The sequence below is a fragment of the Homalodisca vitripennis genome, chromosome 2 (assembly GCF_021130785.1).
Source record: "Homalodisca vitripennis isolate AUS2020 chromosome 2, UT_GWSS_2.1, whole genome shotgun sequence".
NCBI lineage: Eukaryota > Metazoa > Arthropoda > Insecta > Hemiptera > Cicadellidae > Homalodisca > Homalodisca vitripennis.
The window spans coordinates 56,341,501-56,357,464 of NC_060208.1; the positions used below are offsets into that span (position 1 = coordinate 56,341,501).

At 33.5% G+C, this 15,964-nt stretch overlaps 1 protein-coding gene across 1 annotated transcript; it reads left to right on the forward strand.

Annotated features, from left to right (window-relative positions):
- The first annotated feature begins 12,987 nt into the window (after positions 1-12,987).
- On the forward strand, positions 12,988-15,253 carry LOC124353994 (complex I assembly factor ACAD9, mitochondrial-like). Its single transcript, XM_046804103.1, has one exon. The coding sequence runs from the start codon at positions 13,267-13,269 to the stop codon at positions 15,163-15,165; it is 1,899 nt and encodes a 632-aa protein (XP_046660059.1). The 5' UTR covers positions 12,988-13,266; the 3' UTR covers positions 15,166-15,253.
- Positions 15,254-15,964: the final 711 nt, after the last annotated feature.

Below are 15,964 nucleotides of genomic sequence, written 5' to 3' on the forward strand. Positions count from 1 at the left end.
ACCAATTCCAAAACTCACTAACTCCAAAATTTTTGAAATTGAGGTTTTTATAGTATTTTGGCAGTATTTTGGGGAGTTTTATAAGGTAGCAAAAGATCTTGTTCCAAAACTCTCTAATTCTTATGGAAATATCAATGTAAAAAACTGCAACTGCAACAAAACTCTCTAAATCCAATCCCTTTACTGAAATAAAACTCGCTAATTCATCTTCCTCCATTACTGTTTCAAAACTCTCTAACTCCAGGCTTCAACTAGCACACTTCAAGGCAGTACTGCAACAAAAACTGACTAATTCCTAATCATATGATAGTCATTGGCAACATATTCTTCAAACAGAAAGTGGGCAGTTCCTTCAAATAGTTATTATTTTGTGTTTTATATATTGGCTACACTGTACAGCAGTGCATCTTGGGAAATTGTTTGTTTACTTCATTAGTTATTTCTGTTTTGTACAATATGGCTGATCCAGAGGTAACCTTATTACAAAGCGGTAATGTTTGAACCAATGCCTGACAATTCCACGAGAAAGAGAAAAAGAAGAGTAGATAACTGGAAGAAAACCAAGGACAAAAAAGAAGAGGTAAGCTAAACTATATTTATTACAGGACAACATAATTTAAATTTGTAAGTTTATCCAATGATGACATAACCTAAAACCCTTTAACTGTACACTAACATTTTCACACAGCATTGATTGTTTTTTATGATATCGGCTTGTATTTTATTTCTGTTTTAAATACTGGTTATTTAATTAGCTTACGGAATATGATTTGTTTCAGACACTCCGCTCAAGGATTCCCAAATATTCCAACTTGTGGACATCGTGAAAGAGCTAACGGATCCAAGCACTGTTATGACTGTTCCCGTCTTAATATGCAGGACATAAGACGTTTTCATCAGGGGTTCTACAAATCTTGCAATAAAATTGACCAAGATCAATTTTATACTGAGGTACGCCAAAGGAAAAGTTCCAAAAAGACATCGGCTTCAAGGTCCTCATTCTTCTGAAAGAGGTATGGCTATTGAATATTTCATACCATCATACCGCAATGAAGGAGGAAGTGAATTGGTAAAAGTTTGCCAAAAGGCTTTTTTAGATATTTTAAATATTTCAAAATTTAGAGTACAAAGATTGAGCCGTCTTGTGTTTCAAACTGGCGAATCGCCAAAAGAACTTCGAGGTGGAGACCATCGTTCTAAAAAGTCTGAGGAAAAACTATCCAAAGTAAAAACCTTTATTGAGGCTCTACAACCTGTAGAGTCACATTATTGCCGAGGGAAATCCAGACGGCAGTACCTAGCAAGTCATTTAAGTATCTCTAGTCTGTGGAAATCGTACAACAACACTACTGAAAATGAGTTTAAAGTCAAGTATGAGTACTTTAGGAAAATATTTGTAGAGAATTATAATGTAGGGTTTGGGTCACCAGCAACAGACCAGTGTTCTCAATGTCTTAAGCTGAAAGAGAAGATTCTATCTGTGGTAGATTTGAAGAAAAGGGGAAACTGAAAATAGAATTACAAGTTCACAAAAAAAGAGGTAAGATGTTTTTTGAGCTATTGCAATCTGAAGAGGCTGGGACAATCACGTTTTCATTTCGACTGCCAAAAAAAATCTAATTTTTCCTAAGTTGACTGATCAAGCTGCTTATTTTCTTACGACAGTTTTATGTATATAATTTTACAATGTGTCTCGGTTCTTCTCTGTCAAAGCAGACAGTTGAAAACACTTTCATTTATGCTTGGACTGAAATGGAAGGTGCGAAAGGTTCAAGCGAAATAGCTTTCTTGTGTTCGCCATCGATTATCAGAAACAGTCTATCCAGAAAATGTACATACAATTAGATTGTTTGCAGATGGTGCTGGAGGACAAAATAAAAATACCATTCTTATTACAGCTTTACTAAACTGGTTATTGACTAAAGCACCTCAGCACATTAAGACAATTGTAATTCACTAATCCGGTTCCAGGACATTCTTACATCCCACCCGATATAGTTTTTGGGGTAATAGAGAGAAAAGTCAGAAAAGTTTGAAAGCATCACCCATCCAAACACATACTTTAGACATTTTTAGAGAAAGTGGAACGGTCAATAGAATTAGGTTTGGACTTTGATGTTGAAAACTGGATGGAAGTATGCAGATCAACAGTAAAGAAGCCAGGGTCAATGGCACTTTAAGTTTTTCCACTTGTAAACGATTCATATTAACAAGAGGCAAAAAAGGAAATGGATTAGTAAGGGGTGAGGTAGCCTATAAAAACGATATAGGGAGCGTCCAGAGGAATAGCCAAGAAAGGCTGTAGTCTGAGAAACATAAACCCCCAGATGAAACCAAATTCTGTTCAGGTTTAATCCTGCAAAAGTTAAGGATGTAAAAACACTACTACTACGAAAACATTATGGGGAACAATGGGATCAACTGGAGTTTCTTAGGTACTACGCTGATCTATTTACTACCAATGATGGGGAAAACCAGGAACTTAATCAAGATGATCCTAATGAACATGAAGATCCAATGGAGGATGAAGTTTTAATCTTAGAGGGCAACTTTGCATTGTAAAATGAATTTAAAACAACAAAATGTATTTAAGTTTAATTGCATACAAAATTGTTTAATTTAAATACATATTTTTTCATTATTACAAGTTTTTATAATATTTACCCAACCTTGTTGCCCTAAAACACAATGTTGCAACAAAACTACCTAAATCAAAACCCGTACTGCAACAAAACTGTCTAATACCAATCTCCATTTCCAAAACTCTCTAACTCCAATATTTAACTGTTGTTTTCTAGTTCAACAAAAGAAATACATTTAATTTCTTACTGTTTTAAAAACCAATTAGTAGTAGGATTTATTATTCATAACAATAAAATAATTACTTTTGAGTGTTATACTTTAACCACTATAGTTTTTTTGCTCATCCTGTAAAATTTAGGAAAGTGGAGTTAGTGAGTTTTGGAATTGGTCGACTCATCTGTAGCCTATGTCGCTCAATGTGGGTAAAGTTGACAGTAAAATTGGATTTTTGTTAGGAGACATGGTTATTTTTAGCAACAGGACTTATTAATCGTAGTTAAATCATACTTTATACAAACAGGATTTATAGAATTTAAGTACATGATTTGCATTCAGGCAAGACTAGTGTTAACTTTTTTTAGCTGAACTTGACAATTATGGCTCAGATCTGAACATTACTATAAAACGCAAATTTAAGGAATTTTTATTACTGTATTTTAATATATGAGGAGTCCATTTTCAAAATGGGTCTTGTCCAGTCAACTTGATTTTGCGTTATCGATCAAAAACTGTTTCGCCATGTAACAATGATGTGATAGCATAGGTTATGTACTAGGTATTTAGGTTAGTGTCATATACATTCTTTTTATAAACAAAAATCATTAAAACATGCCAAATGTATGCAAAAAATAAACAAAACGAAAGGACAAGACCCATTTTGAAACAACGCCAGGTACAAGACTCATTATGCTGCAAACAGTAGGGGACAAGACCCATTTTGAAGAAAAAATAGTAGATAATGTTTTAAAAACAGGGGCTTCATTAAAGTACTTGTTCTGTTTATATTAATTTGATTTATTAACACACATTAAAATAATTATATACATGAAAAATAACATTTTTATACAATCATTTCCACGTCATCCATGGGTTCATCTTCTTCTTCTTCAGTCTCCTCTCTTTGTCCTTCGGTGTGTAGGGAAAGTTTATAAAAGTCCAAATCTTGCCTATCATTCCAATTAGGCCCAAAATGTTTTCCAGGAGTTTCTTTACATCATTAGCTTTTGCAGGCTTGGGGTGAAGACCTAAAACAATTTTTTCTTGACTGATATGACCAGGATTTTTATTTGGCTGTGTTACAGTTTTTGGTGTGCCTGTGTCGCAGTTGTAAGATAACTCCCCTCGAAGTAGAATGTTTCCACTTTTACTTCGAATTAAAATAAATCGTTTTGTTGGAGCAAATTTAAAATGCCATTTTCCTGGTTTTTTTCAAAACTTGTGCGACAGTGTTTTTCCATCCTTTGTAAAAACTGTAAACCATCCTCTGGTTTTTTGACTGTAGCAAATTCAGAAAATACTTTATGATATTCTTCAGATTTAATAATAGTTTCAATTTTGTTAACACGTTTTTCAATGCGGCCAAACACCCTATCTGGGGGCAGGTAAAAGTTACCTGGTGTTGGAAAACATATGGAAACACTTTTGACCTGTCTTGGCGCTTCTTCAAGGAGCCACTTGCGTAACATCCTTATTAATATGGAGTTCTTGTTTTGGCCTCCACAGCCATCCGCAAACAGTCTTAACACCTGACTGTCCTGGTTCAAAATTTGTATTTTTAAGACGATCATAGACATAAGATACAATCTCATTAGACCCCTTTCCACTTTGGATCTCATTCCAAGTATATGTGAATGTGTTTTCTATCTTTTGTTTGGATTTTGAAGAACCCTCACACTGGTGAAATTATAGACATAAAACTGTCTACTAAAGTAACATTGTTGGTCTGGTATTTTTGGTAGCACCATATTTTTTGGCAGTCAAACGAGTAAGTTACATAGGTGCTAACCTCTGTTTTAAGAGCATAAAAAACCTTTTGCTCTCAGTTTGTGCACTCTCAAAGAAATCATAAGATCATTTTTTCCTCTGCAGTTTCAGCCACTGTTAGCATTTCATTAACTGAATACAACGTGAGCACTTATCAGTAGCTGGAGTACCACAGCTGACATTGTAGTCATATACAAAAATATCTCTAAAATAGCCATACTTTACCTTCAGAGCTACATCTAAGTTATCCTGATTATTATACATTCTCCAAAGTTTGCGTACTGACAAGTCACTTTGAAGGTACTGGCGCTTAGACTTTGCCCTTGTGTAATGTGACTCGCATGCTGCAAGTTTTTCAATAAAGCTCTTAACACTTTGTCATTAAGGAAAAAAACAGTTTTTCGGTCACCACCTCTTTTTTCTTTAGGGGTGGATCTCATGTCATTCATCTGATTTTTTAGCAGTCTCTGGATTCGTAAGTTGGATACATTTGATATAGAACGAAATGTTTGTTGACATACCTGAACTAGACCTGTTCCTGCTTGTTAGCGATATCGTGGAACATAATACTTAGCTGTCACATTTTTACTAGATCCATGCTGAGTCCTAGGTCTTGACCTCTTTGGAGTTTTGATTTTTATGTATCTTAAAATATAACAGTCTTGTCTTTCCTTGATATCCGTTTCATTTTTGGCAATTTTATAATACTTATCATGAAACTTTCTAACGTCTTGCATGTTGAATTGGTTGCATTCGAATTGATGTGTCCCTCTGTGGATACAGACAGGTTTTTTTGGAAGTCCTTTTGAAGAGTATCTGAAACAATAGATTCAATTCACATGATGTAGAATGTCTAACAAAGCATACTAGAATATGAAGGTTATAGTTAGGTAAAGTTTAATTGGAATAGGTTCTTTACAATATTATTAATGTTATGTTAAGACAGGTGAAGTTATCAAAATACCAGAACATCAAAACAGTACTCAACATGTTAATATGTTTCTACCCAAACTACTAAGGCCTAACCTAAAATACAAGCACAAACATACCTTTTTCTTTTCTCAGTAGATCGCTTCCATTTTTCAGGGTTTCTCTTCCTCTTTCTCCCCGATCCAGGTGGAACAGGTTTCACAGTATTAGTTTGATTATCCATTGCTTCGATAGTAAACAATATTTAACTTAGTTGTTTTGTAAATAAATAATCACCAGTGTCCACTTGGGTTGATGATGGGTAAATGTGTAATGAACAAACAAGCAATATCACCTGTGAAGTAAACAGTCATGTTTGCCAAACAAACAGTCTTTTAAACTAAAATATTTCTAAACTATATAAACCTATTCTGAGTTTTATGACGAAAATACAGCAAGTAAACCAAGAAACTACAACTTGGACATGGTTCAATTTTGATCCAAAACAACCATTTAGCCATCTTTGCTAAATAGGACAAGGTTAATATTGCTGCAAAACTAGACACAGTGGACATGATTCTGTTTGAAACAACACAGTTCAGGACAAGACCCACTTTGAAACAACATGTAGTTCTTAATAGCAAATTTAAATGGGACAAGGATTTTTTGAAACCAAATAATTTTCTTAAAATGTAGTCCGTTCCTAATTGTAGAATCCAAATCTGTGCATAACTCAAAAAAAAATTTTCGTGGACAAGACCCATTTTGAAACTGGACTCTAGATATTATTTATATTGGATTAGATATTATTAGAAATTACTTCAAATTCTATCATAAATTTACAAATAATTTAATTTAACAAAGTGTCATATAAAATATGTTACTTCCCATAACTTTATCAATATACCAAATCTGTAGTATCTACAATCAGTTTAGACAAACATCAGTTCTTAACCTAATAGAGCCGGTGTCAACACCTGAACTTTCCGATACACACCGTGTCGAAACAGAGCTTACAAAATTACATTCTTGAAAAACCTCGGCCTTTCTGTAGATAGCCATCTTAATCAATACATGTAAAACCGAAGCATCTCGAGCGAGGCCAAACATTTAATGTGTAATTGTATAAAAACTGTTTCAACATGCCTTTTGTTTAATATAAACGCGCCAACCAGACAAGCAGTCACAAACATCTTGACCAACACACAACTCGTATTGTCCAGATGAGTTTTCCATGACAATAAGTTACGAAGTCTTTTCAACTGTTTTGTCTTTTGTGGGGCACTGGATTCAAATTTCAAGTATACTGCTTGTGGGAGGCCAGCTTCCAAAAATACATTGTTCGTACTTTTTTTGTAATTCACTTTTCAATATATATTGAAAAGTATACGATTCCGAAGATAATTACAAGATATGTAGATAAATACATACAGTTTCCTTTAAAATACACTTAGTGTTATTGGAAATGTATGTATATATATAAATAAATGTGTGTGTGTGTGTGTGTGTGTGTGTGTGTGTGTGTGTGTGTGTGTGTGTGTGTGTGTGTGTGTGTGTGTGTGTACAAATATATGTATAAAATTGTGTATTATATAAAATTGTACATATGTATATATAAAATTGTGTGAGGGTTTCATGAAACACATAATTCCAGACTATGTACCCAATGTTAATGAAATGCAATGCATCGAAATGAAACTACCTATATAAATCAACAAATGGCCCTTTAGAAACAAACTTTACGTTAAAAGAGTTACAACTAACTATTAAGAGTAAAAATAGAACACATCACCAGTTATGTGGTCACCATGCATATATTGTATCACTACAAACGCGCGCGCGCGCGCACGCACACACACGCGCGCGCACACACACACACACACACACACACACACACACACACACACACACACACACACACACACATCGATGCATTGCATTTCATTAACATGGGGTACATAGTCTGGAATTATGTATTTCATGAAACCCTCACAGAATTCCTCGCTGTTGTTTATAACAGCGTCATTATGATTAATACTACCTATTGTTACCTTTTAAATTCTTCACTATTTTCCAAGCAAGGGTACTTGATCTTTTTTCCCCAATATCTTGGCATAATTTTTCCCAATTAAATTTTTTGGCCAACTGGATTTCTTCTCTAGCCTTTAATTGAGTTATTTGATATGCACGGTAGTTAACTGCATTCATTTGTTTCTTGAATGTAGTGAATGCTAGCCGTCTATGGCCAACCGCCCGGGAACAAATGTCTAACCATGGTTTTGGTGAAAAAGCTTGCCTTGAATTATTTATGGGAGTTTTAACTTTGGGAACAGATACTTCACCAGACTGTGTAATAATATTATAGAGTTCACTCATTTTATGTTCAGGAGAGATTGGTTGTAGCTCCCTACTTTTTGTTTCGATAGTCTTAATGAAATTTACCAGTTTGATTTTTTAAAATTAAATTTATTGTTATTAATATTACTGAAATCGGACTTAAATGTAAGACTTTACATATTAAATTGTATACTTATAGCTAAGTGATCACTACCCATAGAGTCCTTACATACTTCCCATTTTTCCAGTAAAGCATGCATATTTGGTGATGCAAAATATGAATCAAGGGTAGAAACTTGATGATTTTAAGAGGGCATTGTAGTGTGACTGTGATCATTAAGTAAACTAAATAATGAATTGTTATACTCATGAAAAATATCATTTCCTCGTGTGTTAGGAGTAATTGCTCCCCAGAAGGGGTGATGAGCATTTATATCCCCACATAATAGTGTAAAACCTCGATCTTGATTGAGTAAGTATTGTTGCTAAACACTTCTTTCAATTTTATTTGAAGGTTTACAATACACATTGTAAATGTAAATAGGTTTCTTAAAATTAGTTATTTCAATACAGATTAACTGTATTACATTGTTGTTGTAGCTAGATATTTTTGTATTTATGTAACAGACTTATGTAAAATAACTGCAACACCACCGTATCCATCAAATCTATTTTCCATTTCAATATTGTACATATTATCTTTAATGTAATCTTGATTTGTTAGCCAAGTTTCCTGAATCATACACACATGGATGTTATGCTTTGTAATTGTGTGCCTAAGTTCTGACTATTTATGTTTAAGTGATCTTGCGTTCCACTGAAATACATTTAACTTATTTCAAATGTTTAACAGTTACAGAAGATTAACTATGTCCGATAATGGCACTTTTATTTGTGTTTTGTTTCAAAGTTCTGTCAATGGAGATATTAGTCTTTGTATTTATATTATTCTCCCGCATTTTAAAAGGGACCAAAAAAATCATCAACTTGTTTTTATGACGTGAATGAAATAGGTGTGGTTTCAAGTTTCATTCGTATTTCCTCTATTTTTTTATTCACCTTCTTCTTCAGGACTTCTAATGTCAGGACTTCAATTTTGCTGGGTTGAAAACCCGTAGGTGTTTTTGAATTAGCTACTGTATTAGTTATGCTACCACTAATACGATTAGGATGTAAGTCCTTGGGCTAATAGCTATTATTTTTATAGCCTATCCTATGATTTTTGTTGGCCTATCTCTGAGGGATTATATGTAACATTATAGTTACTCTCACTGTTTTGGCTGTTAAGCTTCTTTTGACTTTATAAACCTTCAGTTAGGGGCGAGAACATGTTGGCGGTTTCTAATAGGCTATTTGATTTAAACTTAATCAATGGAAGCTCTATCATCAAAGGAAAGTTAGTTTAATATGTGCGGATTTTGGTGGCAGTAGCGTAAGAGTTAGGTCTTACAATATTACCTCTGATTTTGTATATGTCATGGGGACAACTTGCTAGACGTGTGATAGTCCTCTTTCATTGAACTGATCCTATCCTTAATGTTCTTTTGACGGGTATGTTCTAAGCATATTTTAGAGATGCTGGTGTGTGGACCTAAGCAATGAATACATTTAAAGAGGTTTGACATTCATCTGAATGAAAACTCTATCCACAGTTTCTGCATAGCCTATTATTAGTACAGGGAGTACTTGCTACATGTCCATAGGCAAAACACCGAAAACATTGCTCAACAGGTATAATGTAGGTACCTACCTTCATTCGAACACAATTAAGTTTAACATACTCGTGTAGTCTGTCCGTGTCAAAAGTAACCTTTACAAAAGATGTAGGAACTAGTTCGCCTTTAATTCGTCTTTAAATCCTATGAGCTTGAATAATATTCACCTCACTTTCTGTATCTGCAAGGATTTCACTCGCTGATATTTCTCGCTCTACATAAATGGCTCCTATAGAATATATTCTAACTGAGGGTACAAAAACACTGTAACGGGACAAATATTGATAATCTACTACGATATTAGCTGCCTTATGGTTTTTACATATTACTAAAAGATTTTTTCCTGAACGCTCTATGTGTTCAATGTCTTCATTAATGGTTCTTGATTATTTTACCTATTGTAAATGCGTTTAATTTACGTTTTTTCTTTATCTTGAATGATAATTTCAAAAGGTCCTTGATTGTCAGGTTTGTAATATCTCTTGATAAATGTTTGTTTAAAGTTTGGTAAGGTTTTGTTATTGTTCTAATTCTCAAAAGGGCTATATCTCTTTTTCGTTTATTTTCATTGCGTTCTAAAGTAGAACTATCCATGTAATCATGATAGGGTACAATAATAGTGTGGACAGCTCTCTGTACCTTCATATTTTCCGTCTCGGTGGAGCTCAGAAGGCCCCGTACACAGAAGGAAATGAAATCAGAAATACATTAATAATTTACAGTAATACAAATCACTGGGAAATCTACAGCAAAGAGCTCTAGTTACTTCACCAAAGTTCGACCGGGGTAATGACTGACCACTATAACCTAACCTCTCACTAAGCGACCAACTGAAAACCAGACAAAATCCAATAAGAAATCCAAATAAACTCACAGTTTGTCTCTCATTAACAGTTTGAATGTGAAGTAATGCATCACAATAATTAACACCAAAAACGAAACTAAATTATCAAGTTTAATTCACTTGACATGTGAAGTAAACATGACAACAACAATGACTGACTTATTACACTTGTCTTTGTTCGAAACGATTGAAGGTGGCACAATTGGCGAGATCTTGCGGTGCTATAGGGTAGGCCTAAAGTTCGGTCCTCAATGAGTGAATATGGTTTGTCCGTGACTCAAACATCGTGTAACATTCCTTTATTTAAGTGAAAAAATATATCCAGCTGTTTACTAATTTAAAAAAAAAATGCTCTGTTAAGCCCAACGAACTATACTACTGGAACGCGCACTGCCCATAAGCCACATGTTGTGTTTTCCGGTCGCACACAGCTGTGCGTTACTGGTGTATCCATGGATTTGCAGGCGCTTAAAGTGGGCAAGAACTCACCGAGTTCTGTACTCCATGCCAATGATGCTGATCTTAGAACACATTAACTGTTTATTGATTTTAAATCTAAGGGTAAATTAAGTAGATCAAGTGATGATGTACGGCATTGAAAATTGTAAAATATTGTTATTTGCTCTAGTTATCTCAAACAAATGCGACCACTTCTAAATTGACGAATTTACTGGAAGCCACGAGTTATTTTTAATTAAAACTGGGACTAAAACTATTTTTTTAAATAATATCTCGTTACATCGAAAAAACAGAAAACTTTTGACATTATAAAAAAAATCCAACTTAGAAATAAGGCAAAAATTGGTCAAAATAATTTTATTTTCTAACACATAGATTAAGTATGTCATGCTTGTAAATTTTATGTAGTTTAATTTGAAATAAAATACTGTCAATAAAAAGTTGTTTTTTTTCACCTGGGAAATATTTTAATGCCTGTAATCTTTGTTTCCGACTTTGAAAGAAAAATAAAAGTCAAAATCTCAGTTATTTTGATATTGTACAAAAATCAGTTTTTTTAACTAAAAATAAAAATCCACGGTAAAAAGCAGCTACTAACATTTGTAATAATAAATAAATTTTAGTATTTAACAATTGTATTAAGTCTAGAAGGCGTTTTAAAATGATGTAAGATCATTACTATAATGCCTGCCATATGGACGGAGTTAGTTCTTGCCCATTTCCAGCGCCTGCAGGCTCGGAACGCAGCCCAAGATTTCGGCTCAGTTTCTCCGGCCCAGAGCGCGTTCCATTATTATAATTCGTTGGTTAAGCCTCAGCTCTTAGGCGATGCTGTCTTGTTTTTGGTCACTGTGGCTATTTTCCCACTCAGTTTACTGAATTATTAACTGACTTAAAATAATTTACACTGTCATTTTCGGTAACTTGATGCATACCTGGCTAAGTACTGGCTCTGCTTTCTATATTCCGATTCTATATTCCGGCTGCTCAATACTTAGTAGTCTTAGTCATTAAAGATATATTCCTCGAATTATACAGCCGAACTAACAGCAATTTTAAAATGTATTGAATGTATTTATAATTCAGACTTTACTGACATTGTTACATTAACAGACTCGCAAACAGCAATAAACAACATTATAACAAACAACTTCGAAGGACATTTGAAACAAAATATAATCTTCTCAATGTTATTGGACTTGAAGAAAATATCACCCTACAGTGAATTCCTAGTCATATAGGTATTGCTGGTAATGAAAAAGTTGACAAATTAGCAAAAGAGGAAATCAAAGATGGCACTAAAAATGAACAATTACATATTTCAATTGACGATTTCAAAGCATACCATAAACAGTTATTCTACTAAAAATGTAAAGATCTATTTATAGGAGTAAATAAAGATCGATGGTATAAAAAAGATGTTGACTCGACGCCAAAATATACACGGTTCAAAAATATTTAAATCAAAAGATGAGAAATAACCAACAGTCTAAGATGAAGAGTTGGTTACGCCATTATAAATAAAAACCTATTAACTATTGGTCAATACACAGTTCACTCTATTGTGACTGAGATGTACTTTAGGTCATAGTGAGATTTTAGAACATATTATGACCATGCAAGAAGCCAATGTTTTAAATTAATTAGATATAAGTATAGGATGACTGTTTAAAGCTTGGCTGAAATCTTCCAGTCAAATGATTTAGAGTTTTTTAAGAATTACTTGAATGTTCAATTAAGAAATGTATTTAAAACAAAGTAACACTCTGCACACTCAACATAAATGTAACCTGGGTACAGTGCTTCATCCGAGATCCTCCTTTTCTGATTAGGAATGCTGGATTAGGGAGCCCTGACGAGAAGTTATCCTAAATCCTTACCAGACTCTTACATCTCTTCTTTAAATAGACCCCGGTACTCTCATCTTTCCTGTCACGAACATTACACTGTAGTTTAGGAAAAAATGTTTGTTTTCTGTCACATACTAATAATACAATATCAGTATTATATTGCCAAAACTGATAACTTTTACATTTTATAAATTTTACAGAAAGAGTTAGCACAGCAAAAATTAAGTAGTACGTTAAAGCAGCATGAAATTTCCCAAAGCCTATTAACTTAGAGCAAACAACTAGAGAAAAAAAGAAAAACCAATGTTTTTGTATGTTATGCATGTGCATTTGAGAAGTTTGAGGTTAAAACTGTTTTATATGAAGATGAACGTTTAAAATATAACCATACATCGTTATTTTTTATTATTGAGTGTGAAGTAAAATGTTTACAGAGTGAATCATTTTATTCAAATCAAATTCTTTTAAGAACATTATCTTACTCAAGTATAGGGTTTCAGTGTTATGTTATGGTTCTACATAAATACAAGTGCAAAATGTTATAAGTTAAACTACTTGGTGACTCTTATACTGAGCTGATTTGAAAATGTTGTCAACAAAAGGAACTATTAGTTTAACCAAAATAAACTCACTAACCAGGAACATAATAAGATGTTTCTCAGACCAGTCGCTTGTAAAAGCTAAAAAGACAGGAGCATCTCTAAAATTTGCAAAAAAACCACAAAGGCCATCATTTATGAAAAATGCTTTTCTTGGTATATTTGATATAGAAATGTTAACGTATCCTGAACTGGATAAGGAGGCTCTTATAGAACTTAAGAAAAGAGTTCAACCCTGTAAAGATTACTTTAAGAATAATGTTGACTCTAATGCACTATCAGTTTTAAAAATGGTCCCTAATGAAATAATGGAAAGTTTGAAAAATTTAGGGTTATTTGGCCAAACTATTCCTAACTTATATGGTGGTAGTGACCAAGGCGCTGTTGAAAGTGCACTAATAAGTGAGATCATTGCTAAAGATCTTGACATAGCTCTCATGTTGTATTCTCATAACCATCTTGGTGTTCAGGCTTTATTAATGTATGGGAGTGATCACCAGAAACAAAAATACCTGCCTAAATTAGCCTCAGGTGAATGTATTGCAGCTTTTTGTATGTCAGAGGATGTGAGCAGTTCAGATATATCTTCATTGTCAGTTCATATAGCTCCATCTGAAGAAAACCCAGAGATCTTCCTTCTCAATGGTAAAAAGAAATGGGTTATAAATGGGATAAATTCAAACTTATTCATAGTACTAGCTAGAAGTTCACTTAGAGTTCATACAGGTGTTAAAATACCTATTGTGAGGTTAATTTTAGTTGAGAGAGATGCACCAGGTGTAACAGTTTTAAAGTCACATGATCATATAGGCTTGAATGCTTCAAACATCTCCGAAGTTCATTTTAAGGACACCCCAGTACAACAGGAATGTTTTATTGGAGAGGAAATGAGGGGCTTTGAGATGTGTTCTCAAATTTTAAACAGTGGGCGTTATAACATAGGTGCTATTACAACATCTTTCTTGAAAAACATGTTGGGCCTAGCTTCAGACTTCGTTACTAGTAGAAAACAATTTGATAAACCACTAATAGAATGTGAACGGATTCAAGATAAGGTAGCAGATATCGCTACAACGATATACACTTTGGAGAGTATGACATTCCATACAGCTTTAATCTTGGACCAATATGAGAATCCAGACTGTTCACTCGAACTTGCAATCATTAAAGTGTTCAGTTTTACAGAGGGGCGTCGTTGCTTAGACTTAATAATGGAACTCATGGGAGGACGAGCTTTTATGATTTCCGAGATCACTCAGAAGTATTTCAGGGATTTTAGAACAATGGAAGTGTTTGATGGAACTACCGATATTGCCAATCTTTTCATATCACTTAATGGTCTTCAATATGCAGGTATGCCTATGAATGAGACAGTGGGAAAACTAAGAAATCCTTTTGATCATCCTAACTTTAATTTGAAGCGCCTTTTTACACTTAGACGACATGCCAATGACAATCCTAAGCTAATTTTAAAACTGTATGAACAGCTTCATCCGTCTTTGAAAGATTCTGCAAATGAACTAGAATACTGTGTTCTACGCCTTCAGTATGCAGTCACTGTAATTTTCACACGTTATGGAATAGATGTTGTCAACCAACAAATTGAGCTTATGCGACTTGCTGATGCTGCGATTAGGATCTATGCTATGACTGCTGTCATAGCAAGAGCTTCAAGATCGTACTGTATTGGACTTAAAAATGCACAGTCAGAAGTGAAGTATGCTATCAGGATCTGCTCTGCCTATAAGAGAATTGTTCAAACTGAGCTCAATGACTTGATCAATGGACTTGTTATATCTGGTGATGTGTATTCATTAAATTTTGGCCCTGACATTTTCCGAAATCATGGCTACTTCTTGCAACATCCTCTAGAGCGAAGTTTCTAGTTTTAAACTGTAAGTTGTAGCACTACAACACGAAGAACACCCGTAATTTATTATTATAAAAATAAAGCTAGTTATTATTTGTTATAAAGTTGTGTTATTTAATTATAAAACACTTTGGTTCTTCCTTTGTTAATTTTATTGGTGGTTATTAATAATAATTTTGTATTGGAGATTAAGAAATTTTGAAAACAAGTTGAAAATTAATCTGCCTGACAAGATAAATTGATTAATTCCTGAATATTTTTTTTCACTATTTTTACTATGTAGGCTAATAATGGTACTTCCGTTAGTAAAAAATTTAAGTGTAAGGTTATTATAAATTGAATTAACCTACCTAGAGTGGTTATTTAAGATGTGAAACAAGAAATTGTAGGTGTTGTAAAGTAGAACATTAGATTTTCGTCTTTTAACTTTCTTCTTTTTCTAATACATCCATTTTCAAAAGTATTTTTATTAATGTAATGAAAGAAAATGAACGGTACTAAATAAAATTAGTATTGAAAATAATTGTAGAATTTAGAACAATTTAAATTTGTAAAATGAAACTGCCAATCAATGTACGGCAGCTAGTATTTTTATATTGTTCTTAAATTGTAACTGTCAGGTAAAATCTTCTCTGCACAACAAAGTGCAATAAAAGGGTAATTTTTTAAAATATACTTTATTATTTATTTATAATTGTATATAAATATAAAAAAATAGGCTATGCATGTACTGAAAACTGGATGCAATTCTATTCTGGATAAATGTTTAGGATACTATAGTAATCAAGAAACATTCTGTCTTTTACCCCAGTGTG